The sequence below is a fragment of the Sardina pilchardus genome, chromosome 10 (assembly GCF_963854185.1).
Source record: "Sardina pilchardus chromosome 10, fSarPil1.1, whole genome shotgun sequence".
Lineage (NCBI taxonomy): Eukaryota > Metazoa > Chordata > Actinopteri > Clupeiformes > Clupeidae > Sardina > Sardina pilchardus.
The window spans coordinates 21,193,910-21,211,409 of NC_085003.1; the positions used below are offsets into that span (position 1 = coordinate 21,193,910).

Genomic DNA, 17,500 nt, shown 5'->3' on the forward strand with positions numbered 1-17,500 from the left:
GATGGTGTCCTCTCCTCCCCCTTCATAGCTCAACACAGAGCACTGAAACTACTAATGCGGAACCTCCACCTCTCTTTTTCTCCAAAGGAACGTATGGGTTTTTTTTTTCAGGATCTCAAGAGACAACAGCTTTCCCTCAGCCCTCAATCAAGTGGCTGTGAGTTGCTGAAAGTGACGAATGGCTTGATCTTTCACGAGGAAATACTCAGTCGGAGAGTGAGCAGACAGAAGGGACCATCGACGGGGAAATGCCACGGTGTAAATTGTCCTGCGGAGCCAATCAAAGGGCTCCCTGGAGACAATCGGTGACAGGAGCCGGGCTGCTGGGTTGCACCTCTGGCATTTAAAAGGGCTGTGTGTCCCCCCCCCCGCCCCCCATGCCTAATTACAGCACGGCTCCTCACATTTCCCTCCAGCCAATTTAATGGCGCGTAAAGGAGCAAAGAGCATAACATTTTACATCGCATCATTACAAGTGTCTGTCTCCAGCCCTGATTAACCAGCCGCAGCTCGGTGCTAGAGCGCGGCCCTGTTTGGGGTCTGCTCTCCGCTGAGTGTTGGGAAGGGTGAAGCTCTTAGTCCCACCTCTCCTGCTGCTGTTATCTGGCGTAATGGAGCTCATGATGACTTTGGTCTTTGTCCACGGCAGCAGGGGACGACCGTGGAGATGAGCCTGCGCATCGAGGCGCGGCCCAGCGTTCAGTTTTTTTCGCCAGCTCTCGCCAAAAAGCTGCCCATGGCTGGTGCCAGTGTCAAGAGCCATTTGTTTCATTGGAGCTGCCAGCTGACGTTCCAGCAGCCAGAGTAAATAGTGGATACAAAATGAATTGCAAATGAACGAGAGAGTGCTTTCAAACATACACAGCAAGTGCCACTTCCCACAGTCCCAAAACTCATTAGCTCAGAATTTGTTCAAATGTCCAAGGCAATTACTGTCCTTCAGGCCAAAGCACTGTTCTGAGGGCATTGTTCTTAATATAGCTATCAGTTTGCCAGTTCATAAGGCAAACTGTATTGTAATATATCAGCGTATCCTGCTCATGCAGAATTATTCAGATGTGAAGTCAGAGTTCTAAATCTATCCTTACTGGTCTTGCTGGTGGGTCTGTGACTTGCCTTAAACTATAATCACTAATCATAACGTGAGGAGGGAACAGGCAGAACATAGACTCTTAAACAGTCTCATCTTAAACACATTTGCTCTGGTGATAAATTCTTAAGTAATGAAAAGTTAACTCCACTCTCTGATTCCCTTTATTCTGTCACTGCCAGACACTGCCAGAGGATAGAATTAGGTGTGCTTAAATGGGATGTTTCATTATTCACGTTAATTATGTTTAATATTTATACAACACATCATGTTTGAAATGTAGTGATCCAATTAAACTTCTTTAGCATTTCTGTTAAACTTGGTTAAGAAAATATATTGGCAGTTGACATCCACCTATTCTCTATTAACGATGATCAAAGTAAAAACCCCTGATGTTTTATACAACATCTGCAGTGAGCAGGTGATCATACACTGTATCCAAAGGGCAAATCTATATTCGGTGTTCAAGAGAGCGCTCAACACAAAGCTCGGACTGCTATATTGCCGCCTTTGTTCACCCCCATAGGTGGTGCAAAAAAAATAGATCACAGTACCTTTGAAGTAAAGAGATTGCTCAATAACTCCTCTTCTATCGTTCGCTTCTCCTGGTCAACATCTGTTAAAATATAGAAGACGTAATTTAAACGATGCCCAAACACGGAAAACAAGACAACGAGAGCGTTTCGACAAATACAATGATCAACGATTTGTTGCGCAAAGTTGCATTACTCACTTTTTCATGTTAGTGTCATGTCAGTGTATGTCAAGTAATATTTGGAGGATGATTCATGTAAAATGTAACCACCGCGATTTTAAAATAGTATGCGCATGTTGTGAGTTTTATTTGATGCGTAAATGCGGTTAAAGTTGTGGTGGTGTAGTCCTGAAGTGGCGTGACGCTCTAAAACTACACTGATTATTTTCTGTCTGCAACGCTCTCAGTTCATAACACATAGTTTCTGATCAGGTGCGGTAAAATGTTTGTTGTTAATCACACGGTGTACAGTGGAAGCTATTATCTATGCAAATGTTACCCTCTTAGCTAACCTCTGAGACATATTTTTGGTTAAAAAAATGTTTTACTTAATTTAATTAGGCACAATCGGTTTTGTGGTAACTTTTGAAACATGAAAATACAGGCTATAGTCTACATCTACATTCCAATATGCTGTGTTAATATTTCCTCATAAACTGGGCTAATAGCAGAGTTCCAAGTTGAACTTGCTCATGGAGCTGACACGAGTTCTGGTCCTCTCGTCGGTCTCACATCTTCATTAAATCCATCTTAATGACGGCTGTGCTTACCTGAACCCAAGGCATCACTCACGAGCACCAGGAGAACAGCAAACACTATCTGCATCCGCATCTTGGTGACCATCCAACAATTCTCAAACAACTAGGCTGGGCCCAAGTCCATAGGTTTAGAGGTCAGCAAAAGCTGCTGAGGGAGAGACAGGTTGAGACAGAGAGAGGTAAGAAGAGAAAGGGAGGGAGGGAGAGAGAGGAGCCGCTGAGGGTGTGTGTTGTCCTTGTGAGTCCTATCCAGAGTCCCTGGGCTTCTCTGCCAGTGCAGGTGTGGAGAGCAGTGCTCAGGGTTCCATTCCACCCAGTATATAAGAGCCTGCAGGATCTCCGGGGGCTCCCACTCCTCATCCCTCCCCTCCCTAACGCTTTCTCTCACTCTCTCTCTCTCTCTCTCACTCTCTCTCTCCCTCTCTCTCTCTCTCGCCGTCTCTCTCTCCCTCTCTCTCTCTCTCTCTCACTCTATCTCTCCCTCTCTCTCTCACTCACTCTCTCTCTCTCGCCGTCTCTCTCTCCCTCCATTTCATCTCAGCTCCATCTCTCTCTCTCCTTTGCTCTCCATGCCCTCTGCTGTGTCATTGTGACATCAGACATCATCACTGCGTTGTAGTGACGTCAAAACTTTCATAACTTTCATTTTTTTTACTTCTTCTTTTCAGATGCTGTTTCTTGTCTCACCCTCTCTCTCTCTCCCTCTCTCCCCCTCTCTCTCTCTCTGTGTCCAAGCCTCTCTCTCTATCTCTCTCTCTCACACACACACTCTCGCTGTGTCCAAGCATGTGTGTGTGTGTGTATAGGGGTGTGATAAAAGTGTTGGAAGGTTATAGTGAAACCAAGTTGTCTGAAACGATAAGAATCCACCAGATGTGTAACTACTTGCTAGGCAGGTATATCATCATGAAACCTAAAGATGTTGGGGGGAAATCAGAATATGGTGATGAGAGACAAAAAGGACATTAAGCAGGTCTCTGTTGTATGGCACCTGTCAATTCATAAATTCATGAATGAATTTTCAGTTCATTACAGATATTTCAAACAATTCAACAAAAAGTAATCTCATATTATTACAGAATCCAGAGGGGGGAAATATGATTAGTAAAAGGATTTTCACTTACAATAAATGATGACACAATGATGTGAATGTGGACTGAATTAGTCACATCTGACACCTTCAGGGACGGGAGAGCCAAATGTCATCCCACAGCGCGGTGCACTGGTACGTCCGCTGGACGTCGCTCGTGAGCAGCTTCTGCATGTCAATTGAAGAAAAAGATGGACCAGATGAATAATGGCAGCCCGCACAGTCAGCCCACGACTGAAACCATAGCTACCATTTTAACCTTACATTTGTTTTAGTGAATACATGTAGGCTGTTCATTGGTTGGCAACATAATTACTGCTCTTGAACGCGTATTTCTTTATTAAGTGAAGAGTAGAGTTACATTTTAAACACACACTTTAAAAAACTGGCAATGCATTTTGCAACATGTTAACTTGTGGTAACACATGTCGAAACAAAACAAATGGAATTTAGATAGGCTACTACGGCGTTTAAATTACTATTCAGGTAAGATTTCACCACGACAGTCTAACACCCCAAATTAACTGGTAGATAACAGGTCGATCTAAGTCATTCTGCCCTGCGCTGACATCGCCACCCTCATTACCATGGTGGGACGGCCCTCCCGAAAAGTGCGCTTTAACCACCTAGCCACTCGAAGTTCAGGAGTTCTTCAACTTTTTCTCAGTTGCTCATCGTAACCCCGAGGGAAGTTAAGGTCACTGGACAGATTTTTTCACCATGCAACAAACTTAATTTCTTTGGACCTCGACAGCAGAGTTTTGTAATGGCTCCGTTTGGAAGGAATTTCTTAAAGGCGCGATTGAAAAACAGGTAGCCTACTTCATCGTCTTTTGATGGCATGTTTTTGTCAAGTTTAAATAGGCTATGAAAACGTAGTTTGACATAATGTCAACTTCTAACATTTACCCTTTTAAGCCAAAGTAATTGTTTGGGGTCTATTTAGCAGGTGTGTTGTCTTCGTTTTTTAACAGTGTGTTTTGGTAGAGTTCATCCAAATGGATATAAGAACTATCTCTTCAGCCAATAGCCTATAAAGTAATAATTTGGGAATAGATTGACCATTTTTGTTTTATGTCAGTATTGTTTTGAGAAGTACACTTTAGTTTCAACATAGAAGCAGTAACGCCTTCTTGTATTCTTGTCTAGTTACTTAAGTCGAATGGGTTATGGTAGCTGAGTATCACGTTACTGGTCCTATGTAGTGTAGAGGAAGGCTATCTGGCAGTTAATATAATTACAGCATTTGCATGCTGTGAGTGAGTGAGTATGCTTGTTTGTGGTGTGCGTGTGCATGTGTGTGTGTGTCCATTCTTCAGAGGGAACAAAATAAGTAGATTTATTCAGCACATAAATGACAAATACATCACTCATGACCAGACTCATGTCAGTGGTCCCTTTCTTGAAGGTATTGAATAGCCTAAAGTTGTTGTTCAAGGCTGAAGGTTTGCTTTTGGGGGGTTGTTAATTGTCAAGATGAACAAGTAAATTGTTACCCCTGTGAAACATTAGACCAAGGATCAGATATCCGTGTATGCCAAAAGCACATTTAGTATTTTCTTTCTAATGAAAGCTGACCTGCTTGCTTTGCATAGCACAAAGCCTGTAATTACTGGCTGATTTCTCTTAAGATGGAACTCCAATTGAGTTCAGGCTGAGAGGCGTCCTGGTCCTGTCATCGTTTCAGGTGCAGTCGGAGTAGCCTAGCCTGCCCGCTTAAGTGGCAGAGTTCAGCTTTTTGATGTTTCATGGCCCCACGAGAACCACACTGGGGTTATTGAGGGTGTCAGAGATGTACTTGCTTCTAGCAGTGTTGGTCTGAATATTTGACTGTGTTTTGGGAGTCATAAATGATTGATGGCCTATAATTAAAACAGTGTTGATAAGTTCAGAGAGCGTCTGCCAAGAGAGCGCTCGGGTTGTATGTTGTTATGTCAGTCATGTTCAAGTCATGTCATCCTATTCAGCTTTTACTGATTTTACGGATATGAAATGAGATTATGCTGTCTCAGTGGACATCAATATTTGAAGTTGCTGAACCCCCCCCCCCCCCCCCCCCTCCAATTTCCACACCTTTGATAACTGCAAATGGTCTTGATAGCTTGGGAAATTGTGTTAGTTTTCAACTTGCAACATAATTGCCTTTTTACTGCCGAAGCCAACTGTAATTATCGTGGCTGGATCTGAAGACATCTCAGAGGCAGTTTATACTAGACCTCCTTTGCTCTCAGATATGTTTTTGGAAGACAGTCTCATACTTGCTCTGGTTTGTTTTATCATATCAACTGGTATGCTTTTGAACTATGCACAGTTTTCCTCATAATGATCTAACTAATTCATATCTGTGATTTCAAACAAGTTAATTGCTGTAGCTTGTTTAAGCAGCACGGTACTGGACATGATATTGTCTGGAAAAGTGTGGTGTTAGTGGAAAAGACAGCCAGCTCAGCTGACTCCATGACTGGCCCACATTAAAGGGTCCCTAACAACTGCTTGTGGTTTCTGAATAAGATCACAGTTCGCTGCTCACTGTGTCAGACAGTCTCAGGTTAATTGAAGCTGTGGAATTTGCTCATCTGCAATAAGAATCCATTTATCTTTTGATGATGGGCATTTTAGTGAGTGATAATTTAGTGATAATAAGCACAGTCGGTGCTCTCTCTGTTGGAACGTGTGCCTTCATCCTGATCACACAAGGGATTGTCCGCCGCACAGTACTATACAGTACAGCGATACAGTTCAAAGAGACGTCTGGCTATGGAGGACTAGTATCAGCAAGAAATGTTTTTAATAACAAATGGCTTTGACTGTAAACATGGTGATTTATGTGTGTCGTACAAATAGAGAGAATTAAAAGTAAATGTTTAGCAAAAGCTAACAGAACTATCTTGTTCAGATAAATATAATCAATTAGTATTAGCAAAATAATTCCTGTTTTCCTTGATAAAACAGTACTTGTTTTCAAGAATAGTTTACATTTTGAATATTAGTGCTGTCTCAAGCAATTATCATTGAGAACCACTAATGGTGATGACTTTATCGTGAAAATCATTCCAACTGGACGAGTGTTTGAACACCACCCTTTTGTAAGCTCATTAGAGAGCTGAAGCCATGGGAGTGAGGGGAAAGAGTGTGTGTTTTGTCTTTATGAAGATGCCTATCACGGCAGTTTTCCAAGAGATAACGGGCCTCTTGAAAAAATGTTATGTTTTTCTCATCAAAATCCTGCATCCTCCCCAGATAAGAGTCAGGAAATCCCTTTTTTGTGGTGCTGATGTCACTGCCTTTGGTATTCCACTGGGACCCAAGCTGTCTAAGCAGGAATTAGGCACAAACAAGGTTTTGTAAAACAATAACATACAGTCCTTTTCATCTGTCATGTAAATTCAATCTCTCATTTAATCATAAGAGATGTTTACACAATACCCGTTTTAAGTCTTTTAGTACTTCTCAGAAAAAGGAACAAGTATCAACTAGGCTGTGTGCTAAAGCATCCATATCTAATGCTCTTGCACTCTCTTGTATCTTGTACAGCGTTAGTGCACGCATTCATGATTACAGAGGGGAGCTCTCATTACATATAGCTGTGATTCAATATAGATAGTCAGGGTCCCTACAGACTAGAAGAGCTCAGAAAAGATCAACGTAATTGATAGTCTCCCAAATGTTTGTATGAGCTCTCAGGGTCTCTATGGACAGGTGAGCAGCAGCTCTCCAAAGTGACGCATAGAGTGTGAACATGTCAGGTCTCCCCACGTGTAACGACATGTCCAAATCACATGCAGGTGACTGTGTTTGGTAGAGTGTTCTGCCTTGCATGAGGCATTTCAGTGAAAGTATGATAAACAGCACAAAGAGCGTCCACTCCCACAGCTGTGTGTGAGGTAGAGGAGGGGGGTCATCTGAAGTCACCTGCGAGCCGCTCCAGTGGCATTGTGAATGTGTTGGTGTGGATGTACTGTAGAGCAGACTGTGGACTGCTGGCCGAGGCTGCTGTGCTTTATTGCCTGAGCAACGGACTCATTAGTGTGCACAGCTCCTTCAGCTGGGGCTCTTACAGTACACTGCCTCCCCCCAACTCTTCTCCAAGTTCACCTGGAGTTCAAGGTGCCTCACATTTAGGATACTGCAGTATTAGGCCAAACACACAGACACACACACACACACACACACACACACACACACACACACAGAGAAGCACACATACAAACACACTAACAAGCACACACACACACACACACACACACACACACACACACACACACAAATGAAGACACACAAATAGTTGCTGAATCATTTCACACTGTCCTTCATAGTGACATAAACACGCTAGTCCTGCCAAATCAATAACTACAGATTTATTGGGTATCACTACAGGCGATGTCTGTGATGAACCTCTGATGGCGTATGGGAATGACAAAGGCTATATTCCCCAGTCCATCATCATCTTTGACTGCGCGTTTAATTAGCATGCAATTCTGGCTAATTAAATAGTAGAGAGGCCGTTAATGACTTATTGGCCATATGTCAAATAAGGTGAAATGAATATGCCTCCCCATAAGTCTTTGTGCTTGCTGGCTGGTGTTTGTTGTGTTCAGGAGTGGAGGGGAGGATATGACCTGAGCTCCATCCGGGCTTATCTTGGGTCAGGCCCTCCATTGTGGTCTCCCTCTGGTCACTGGCATCCAGTAGTCCTGCTCAGACTCCCTGCACTCCTCAGCGTTTTGCAGCATTTCTGCACTCAGATTTGTACAACACACACACACACACACACACACACACACACACACACACACACACACACACACACACACACACATACACAGCAGAATTATGCTGGTGTACAATCATATGGTGCAGGTTGAAACTGACCAGTGTAATTACAAACACTGTTATCATAGCTGGGAGTAGTGGAATCCAACTCAGTACACACAGTAAAAACACAGGTGCACAAAGATATGGCCGTCGTGTTTGTGCATCCATTGCAGCACTACCTCTGCGGCAATATGGAATACGGAATTTCATTTTCCATACAGTCACAATAAGACTAACTTGGGAGCAGGAAGTTTGGGGCAGGACGTAGCCAGTGACCAGTGATTGTGACAGAACACAAACACAGGTGCTTCCCTGTTCTTTCTGTTGGTTTCCTTTGGACTGCTGCGCTACCTTACGTGTGTGTGTGTGTGTGTGTGCATGTGGGTGTGTGGGTGGACTTTTGTGGAACGCTGTATTTATCAGCTTGTGTGTTTGCGAGTGTCAAAACCTACGGCGGAGTGTGAGCACATCCCTGCGCTTGTGTAATGGCCGTGCGTGACCATGCTTGTTCCCGCCGGGTCTGGAGAGAGAGAGAGCGAGAGCGAGATCGCGGCTGTCGTGACCTCATTCGTCTCGGCCCCTCTGAAGGAGCCGACGGTGTGAAGAAGAGTTTGCGGCGATGACACGGCGCGAGACTTAATGAGAGAGACGCCGGAGAGAGAGAGGGAGAGACAGAGAGAGAGAGAGAGAGAGAGAGAGACAGAGAGAGAGAGAAAGAGCAAGAGAGGGCCCCTCGGTCGCCCTGCAGCGAACTGCTCCGTCTTTGTGCGGTTCAGCCCCCCGTGCAGGCGGCCTGGTGATCTCCCAGCTCTGGTGCTCCAGCTATGAGGTGATCTCCCAGCTCTCCCTAAATATACGTGTCTGGCCGTCGCCAGGGGGGACGCGCGCCCATTCACTGAGCTCTGGGGATGACATCACACGCAGCGCTCTCTCTCTTGCAGGTTTGACAGCTTGAGGCACGGCGGCGGAGGGAGGGAGGGAGGGAGGGAGGGATATAATAAAAGGTGTCAGAAGAATACAGCAGTCAGGAGAATACAGCAGTCAGGAGAATACAGCGTTTATGGAGGAATGTTAGAGGTGCTAAGAGATGCAAACTGGGTGTGCACACAGAAAAAGGGAGACAGTAACTGAGTTTGACTGGGAGTATTTGAGCTCCATTTGCCATTCATCATCAAACACATAGACACATACAAAAGACACACACTCAGGCACACACACCACATGCACATAAGACACACACACACACACACACACACATACACACACACACACACACACACACACACAAACAATCGTACACACACAGATAAATGTTGCCTGAGGCTCCAAGAGACAGCCACGGTTCTGCCGTGGTTGGCTGCAAGTGGTCACGGTCGCTGTGCGTAAATGCAGGCGCTGCAACTGTGTTTGCCACCTGCATACCTCTGCTGTTTACTTTTGCTCAATCCCGCTCTCAGGCTCCCCTAACCATTAACCTGCCGCGCGCATTGTTGCATACGTATCGCATTCCTGAGCGGGCTCTCATCAAGGGCTCACACAAAGGGCAGTTTGTGCTCCTTTGGCCCGCGCAAGCCAAAATACAGCAGTATCAGACGACGCGTAAACACTACCCAGCCCAACCAAACAGCGTAGCTTGGCAGGGTGCTGCTGTGTTGGTGTGTGTGGCACTGCCCCTAGTGTGCATTCCGTCCTCCAGACACAGAGGCAGCGGCCGGCGACAGTCCAGGGCGTCTCCCGAGCTTATTGCCGCTGACCTTGAGCAGACACGCAGCAGTGACTCTACAGGCCAGCCGGCCTCGCCGCGCTCACTCAGCACAGGGTTATGAGACGCTCACACACACACACACACACACACCGATGATGTGATGGGCTCACCACGGTCCTCTTTAGTACCGGTGATTAATGCGAGTGCGGAAATGAGAAAGTGTGTGTGTGTGTGTGTGTGTTGTCGGATATGTTGGCTATCCATGTTGAGAGACTAGCCCTTTTCTTTAAGAGGCCAAAAAAAACCTGAAGACTTTAGCTTTAATCCCCCATTTAACATAAACTCCATTACGATTCATTGCTATCACTTTGGGCTCATAACATCATAGCGAGACTTGGGTCAAGCTTATTATATGAGTAACCTTTTATCAATAGGTGACTAATTTAGCTCAGCCAATTATATTCATCATGTTGGGAAATAGTCCTTAAAATGAAGTGAACATATTTAAAATGGATCTGTCATTTGCTCCTGGCTCAGAGGTTAAAGAGACAGATTGTGGAATCACTGTGACCACGTTTAATAAATCAGCAAATGAGAGATTTTACGACCAAGATGAATGATCGCATAATAGGGGGCCTAATTGATGTGCTACTCAGAATCTGTAGAGGTGTCTTTTTTGCCTTTTTTTTTTTTAAACGGAGCAATCATCTGAGGCCCTTTTTCAAAAGCCTGTTTGACAGGCCAGAGTAATGTGCCATGTCTAAAGAGAAGGGCTTTTGGGGATATGTGTAATTGGTTCATGCTGATGCACACGGAGGCTGTGTGCTGAGCTCGGTGATATGCAACACACTCGTGGGAATAGAAAGGCACAGATGGCTAATGATGTAAATGTATGTTCCATTATCATTACACTTTATTCACTGAGGCATTCACATTAACCATACTTTAACTAAGGATCAGACATGTTTGTTAAAGAGGCAACAATGTTGGGCAGGCAGCTCACTGCTCTGGGTTAGTGTGTGATTCACCTCACTATGTGTTCACTGTGTGCTGTGTGTGTTCACTATTTCAGTTAGGGATCAAAAAAGTATGTATACTTCTATATATGTTATGACCAGAGTAAGTCACTAAGTGTTTTGATGGTTTCTGTTCACCAGATCGAAGGAGGCCGAGGAGTCCCCAGGTAAGGAGATCCAGGTATGTGTGTGCCAGGAGGAGAAGGTGGTGTGCGGGGTGACCAAACACACCACTTGCGCCGACGTGGTCCAGGCGCTGCTGGACGACCACGGCACGCTGCCCGAGGGCCGGCGGACGCTGCGCGGGGAGCCCCAGGAGTTCTGCCTGCTGGAGCGCTGGAAGGGCTTCGAGCGCCCGCTGCCCCCGCTCACCCGCATCCTGCGCCTCTGGAACGCCTGGGGCGACCAGAAGCCCTCCGTCCACTTCGCGCTGGTCAAGACCAGCGAGTGCGCACCGCCACCGCCGACGACCACGGGCAAAGCCGGGAAGAGGTCGTCCAGGTCACGGTCAGCGGCGGCCACTGCGGGGGGAGGAAGGGCCCGGCGCTGGGAGCAGTGTCCGGCCCAGTACGCCAAGACCCTGCCGGCCGAGCGGCAGAAGCGGCTGGTCAAGAAGGCGTTCCGCAAGCTGGAACGCATCCGCCTTGAGAGCGAGTCGGCAGGGTCGTCGTCGTCGCCGTCCGCCACGCCGGTCAAGCAGCGGCAGCAGCAGGAGGGGGGGTCGGGGGAGGTGGACGGCATGGTCCAGCTCATCATCACGCAGGACCAGACCATCCGGCAGCAGCTGCAGCGCATGCGCGAGCTGGACCTGCAGATCGAGCTGGCCGAGAGGCTGGCCAGGCTGGAGGGGGCGGGAGCAGCGAGCGCAGTGGACGAGGGGGCAGGTGTCGCCTCCAGCGACTCGCCCCGCCTCAGCCTGACGGACAGCTGCGAGGGCCAATCGCTGTGCGAGGACTACCTGCCCGCCAACGGCGGCGTGGAGCAGCTGGAGGAGCAGCTGCGCCGGCACCAGGAGCTCATCCTGGAGCTCTCCCGCGACATCGACGCCGAGCTCCGCGGGGGTCAGGGGTCACCCGAGGACGAGGAGGAGACGCTGGGGGCGACCGCTTCACCGCCGCCTCTCGATCTCGAGCTGGACTCGCCGGAGCTGGACAGCGTCCGCGCAGACCTGGAGCGCAGCATGCGCGCCGGACTCTCGCTCTACGCGCAGACGCAGGACCTGGACCGGGAGCTGCAGGGCCACGACGGCACGCTGCTCTCCAAGAGCCAGGAGTGCCAGCTGCTCGCGGCCCAGCTCGGCGCACTGCAGCTGGGGGAAGGCGCTCCGCAGCCGGGGCCCTCTCCCCTGAAGAGCCAGCAGGCCAAGAGCAGCCTAGCACAGCAGCAGCAGCAGCAGCAGGGACTGGGGGAGGAGAAGCTCAGGCAGGGCCTGACGCCCGACGCCGCCGACACGGACTCAGACACGGGCATCAGCTCCACGCACAGTCAGGACTCGCTCTCCCCCACGGTCAACCGCCGGCCACCCCTGGACACGGACGTTTAAAAAACGCAGCAGAAAAAAATCTGCGCACGTGAACTCATTGACAGAGATGCAGATCGACATGGAGCAATAAACTTCATTGGTCATATGTCTCAACGGTTTTGTATTTTGAAATACTGTACATCTACAGTACATTTGTGCACTCATACCTGAAGTAAATGAAAGTGAAGGGGAGTAAAAAAAACCTTATTTAATGGTTTGCTGTAGTCAGACAGAGGTATGCAGCTATCTGTACGCTACCACTGCCAAACACAGCCACTTGTCTCTAGGTCATTGTTTTAAATGCAGGAATGCTGTGTAGGTTTGTCTTTCTCTAGAATGGAAAAAGCACTTGAGTGTTAGTCAAGCAGACAAAGTGGGTGATAGGGTAATCTTAATGACTGGGTGCTGTTGTCCTAAGCATTCTTTCAGCTTGTGCAGTTTCACCGCAATCAGCGAGGTAGCTGGTTTTGGAAAGCAAATATTTTGCTTTCAGATTTGTTTTAAGAAGCAACTTGGAACAACTACTGAAAGAACCAGCACCTACTGTACGTGAGCTTAAACTGCTGAGTGCATTTCTGCGTGCTGTGTGCACGTCATGTCTAAAATCTGAACAACTCATTTGGCATATCCACAACTATGGGTTTCATTTAACTATGGTGTGAGGCTTCTAGTTACTGACATAGGATGGATGGCAGAAATTCACCAGTATGTTCAACCTCTACATATTGTGCCTTAATATACAAAGCAAATGTTTATGGCATTTTAGCAGCATCAGTATATGTATTTTGTGCTAATTGACAACTTTTGCATTCCCTAAACAGTTCTCTAAAAAGCTGCCTTTTGACCTGTATGCCCTTCACTAACATACATTTTTATGAGAGCTCTATTTATATTTATAAAGTCAAGAATGGAACTTTGTGTAAGCTCTATTTTATGTTGCCAAAATGCTAATTATTCATTCGTAATATGTTTATTCTAAAGTGTGTGCTTTGCAGATGTTTCCCTGTTAAAAGATAATGGTAAAATATACAAAAGTGTTTAGAGTTATGACAGAAGTGTGAAGTGCACTGTGTATGTTCTCAAAATTGACATTGTTTTATATTAAAACTTCCTCCATATGATTACAGATTCATCACACATTGCACAACTAATTTAAATCATGTCGTGTGTACAATGATTTGCATACAAAGATGGCGTAACATTATATTTTAATAATTCATAAATATATTCTTCTATTTCTCTACAATGATTTTGGTGAATACTTTTACGATACACTTTTAAAATTGAGCTGTATGTCAGACGTTCAAAACCCTTGACAAGTCCTCAATAATAATGAGCCACCCATGTATAAATCTCATTACTTATGTGTATAACGTAGTGTATTGGTTTCAAATCATATCTCAAAATGAAGAATGCAACAAGTGAACTGAAATGCCCTGTTCAGAGTCTGACTTCCCACACTGTACAGCATTCACAGAGTAATCAACACATTCAGGCACATCATTTGTGTGGTCAAAGAAAAGGCTACTCACTGCTCCTTGAGATTCAAGTATGGGTGTTCAGGTAAATTGGATATTGTTCTCCTATTCAACATTTTGACAATAAACTTTCCATTAATGCATTTCTCTGTGTTTCTGTTATTGGGTGTACTGGCATTTCAGTTGTGTGGAATCATGTCTGTGAATTTATTAGTAGAGTATGAGAAATAGTTGTAAAATCTCTCAAATGCTTTGAAGGCTAAAGTGAGGACAATCTAGCACAACATGCTAGATCTAGGAATATTGTATCATTGCTTGATACAGTCCCAAACTCAAATGCCATATATGAGATACAATTAGGAAAAAAAATATTCACACCCCTGGCAAGTACTGACTTAATGTTGATTTTCTCTTGACCAATATGTTTGTTCTGACTGAAAATGACATTGCCACATGCCAAAAAGTTGGAATCAGAATCGTTTTGATCTTCTTTAAACAATCAATGTAGACATGTTCATTTGCTATCACAGCTTTCAAAATGGTTCTAATATGATATCTACCAAGTCTCTCTTTGTTTCCACAATGGCTGTAGACAGCACCTTTTTAGCAGCAATCCAGGTTTTGAGGCAAGAACTACTCTTTGCCATCACTCTGGCCTTGTGCTCACTTTATTATGGATTGAGGCTGGGTTACTCCAACATGTTGATATTGTTTCATGTTCACCATTTATTTCCCACTTCGGCTAGATGTTTCAGATTATTGTGTTGCTTAAAGGTCTGATGCTGCCTATATGAGACCAAGGCTCCCTGCTCAGTGTTTGAGCTTTTCTTTCAGAATCTTGATGCAATGTACTGTAGTCCTTTTCTCTCATGGTGCCATTTAGTTGAGCAATGTAAGCCTATTGTCTGAAAAACACCCAAAACGAATTCATTTCTATAGCTATTCTCCACCGTGGGTAGTGCTCTGGCGATTGAAATGTTCACCCCATCCCAAAATGGATCACTTGGTCATCCAAACATGCGCAACTCAGCATGACCTTTATAAGGGCACACCTGGACAAAGAATTTAGCTTTGGCTGGATTTTTTTTACCCATGGACATGGCCTGAGACCTGAGAGAAAATTATTGTTTTGGGATGTTTTTCAACCAGTGGGACCTGGTGACCTTCTCAAAGTGAACATCGGTAACACTAAAACAAGGCTACAGTAAGATTCTGGAGGAAAAGATCAGGCAGTCTGCCGAGAGATCTGCCCCAATAGGCTGCATTGGACCATTAAACCACACCATGATCCTAAATATACAGCCAAACAAGGCAAGAAATGGTTACCTGAGGCCAATATCAACATGTTAGAGTGGCCCAGCCAGAGTCCAGACCTCAATCCATAAACATGTGAGCACGAGGCCAGAGTAGTGATGACGAGTCATTCCTGCCCGGATTTCAGCTGAAAAGGTTCCGTCCACAATCATTGTAGAGACATGGGGTTCTTCTGCTGATTCCATGTTTCAACCACGTTGTCTTACAACCTTTTGGCATGTGGCAGTGTTATTTTCTGTCAGAACAAACGGATTGGGAAAATCAACATTAAATCAATATTTGCCATGGGGTATGAATAATGTTGTTTCTATACCTGTCAGAGAAGAACAACACAATGTCTTATAATAAAAAATAAAATAAAAAAATCAATGTTATTAGTCATTACAAATTGTAATGTGATGTTATGTTGCCAATTGATGCAATTATTTACTTAATTCTCTCTGTGGCGCTATTCAGAGTAGTAAGGCCGTTCCTGTCCAATCCTCCTCCTCTCTTCTTCCATCACGTTTCTCTCCTCAGGCATTCAGGTTGAAACTACTTGCTATTGCATTACAAGATAACAGCACATTCATTCCATTAATTCCACATAATTGTAAAAAACAAACCAGTGAGGAGATGGCCTTTCCGCCCCCTCCTCTAGGCAGGGCCAGGGCTTAAGGCACATGGGAACCTCCATTCAGTCAGTGATCACCGCATCGCTCTCCCTCCACTTGTGATCTTTGAGTGTTTTGGCCGAACAAAAAGCCAAGGCCATTAAAACGCTCCCTCTGTGCAACTTAATGCAGAGGCTCAGACTGGCCAAGAAAGCCTTCGGGGGCTACATGTTGTCTGGCCATTGTGTGCTGCTCACTTGTGAATGAATGGAAACTATTTCCTTTCCTTGTGATGCAAATATTCCCACGTCTTTTTGAACTGCGCTGCCTCGTGAGTGGCCCAGCTGCTTTCTCAGCCTGGGTGCCTCTGCAAGATTATTCACCCAAGTTTGGGTTGTTAGAGGGGTCTAATATTGACCGAAAACAGTCTTGATTATCTTTGACACGTTTCATTGCATTCAAACCCCAGCCCAGGGCCTTGTTCAGAGTATGTTGTCTGCTTCCTGGACTTCCTGCTCAGGCAGTGGGTATCGGGCCGGCAGCTTGATTTCCTGTCGGGCCGCTATCACCACGGCAACTTGTTTACCCATGCTGTGCAATCATGGGAAAGCATGAGGCTTGCCAGGAGTCGTTCACGTGCACAAGACTGGTAATTAAGTGGCCAAAATGGCAATTACCGCCTCATTTTTTACCCCCTCCCCTCCCCACCCCTCACCCCACCCTGCTTTGGGTGCATCTTCACACTTGGCAATTAGGCTGCCCCGGTCCACAAACCAGACTGAGTCACCGTGTGTTGAGCCAAAGCTCAGAGGTGCTCTCTCTCTCTCTCTCTCTCTCTCTCTCTCTCTCTCTCTCTCTCTCTCTCTCTCTCTCTCTCTCTCTCTCTCTCTCTCTCTCTCTCTCTCTCTCATCTACCGCACACACAGGGCACTGGCACCTTTGCGCAATGCGTTCACATTGTACGCGCTCTATAAAAGCCAGATATACGGCCTAAATAGCATTATGCCCCATTTTAAAGGTAAGGGGATTGGTTTCATGTTCTTGCCCTAAAAGAAGTGAGTGATTTATGAAGATGAAGACTGCTGCCATTTCAGCCCCCATTTTTAAACATGAGAGGCCGTCTTAAACACCTCATCAAACTGCCAGAGCTCAAATTGCACGGTCAAGTACTTTAAAATCAGCCTTATTCATCTCAAATTCTCCTCATACCAATGTGTTCCCAGAATAATTAACTAGGTGAATAATAACATGGCTGTTGCATAAACTGTGACAGCACATTGTGTCTGTTAACTTCTTATTAAGGCGAGACAAATTTAAGCATGACACTCGAGCATTCATGCAAACATTGCACTAGATTAAGCAATTAATAAAAGCCAAGCAATTACAAACTCTGATGTGTCTTTGTGAAATTTGGCTGGACCTTTTCTGCTCTATCATTAGACGGATGGTAATTACCCAGAGATGAAAGCCGAGAGAGATGAAGAGAGCCACACACTACACACAACTGATTACTCACTGTGTACAACTTTGTTGAAAAAGCATGTCACATGTTATCAAGATAAGAAAAATGAATTAATACAGCCT

At 45.5% G+C, this 17,500-nt stretch overlaps 2 protein-coding genes across 2 annotated transcripts in view; one reads left to right on the forward strand and one right to left on the reverse strand.

Moving 5' to 3' along the window:
- nts (neurotensin) overlaps positions 1-2,686 on the reverse strand; it is a 4,516-nt gene extending 1,830 nt beyond the window's left edge. Inside the window, exons 1-2 of the mRNA XM_062548375.1 lie at positions 2,396-2,686; positions 1,645-1,706 (exon numbers count right to left, since the gene is read on the reverse strand). Coding sequence (XP_062404359.1) covers positions 1,645-1,706; positions 2,396-2,468 — 135 coding nt within the window. The 5' untranslated portion in view covers positions 2,469-2,686. The remainder of the gene's footprint in view (positions 1-1,644; positions 1,707-2,395) is intronic.
- A 1,434-nt stretch (positions 2,687-4,120) lies between these two features.
- rassf9 (Ras association domain family member 9) lies at positions 4,121-14,144 on the forward strand. The gene is made up of 2 exons (XM_062548167.1): positions 4,121-4,286; positions 11,151-14,144. Exons 1-2 carry the CDS (start codon positions 4,240-4,242, stop codon positions 12,550-12,552), a joined length of 1,449 nt encoding a protein of 482 aa, XP_062404151.1. The 5' UTR covers positions 4,121-4,239; the 3' UTR covers positions 12,553-14,144.
- Positions 14,145-17,500: the final 3,356 nt, after the last annotated feature.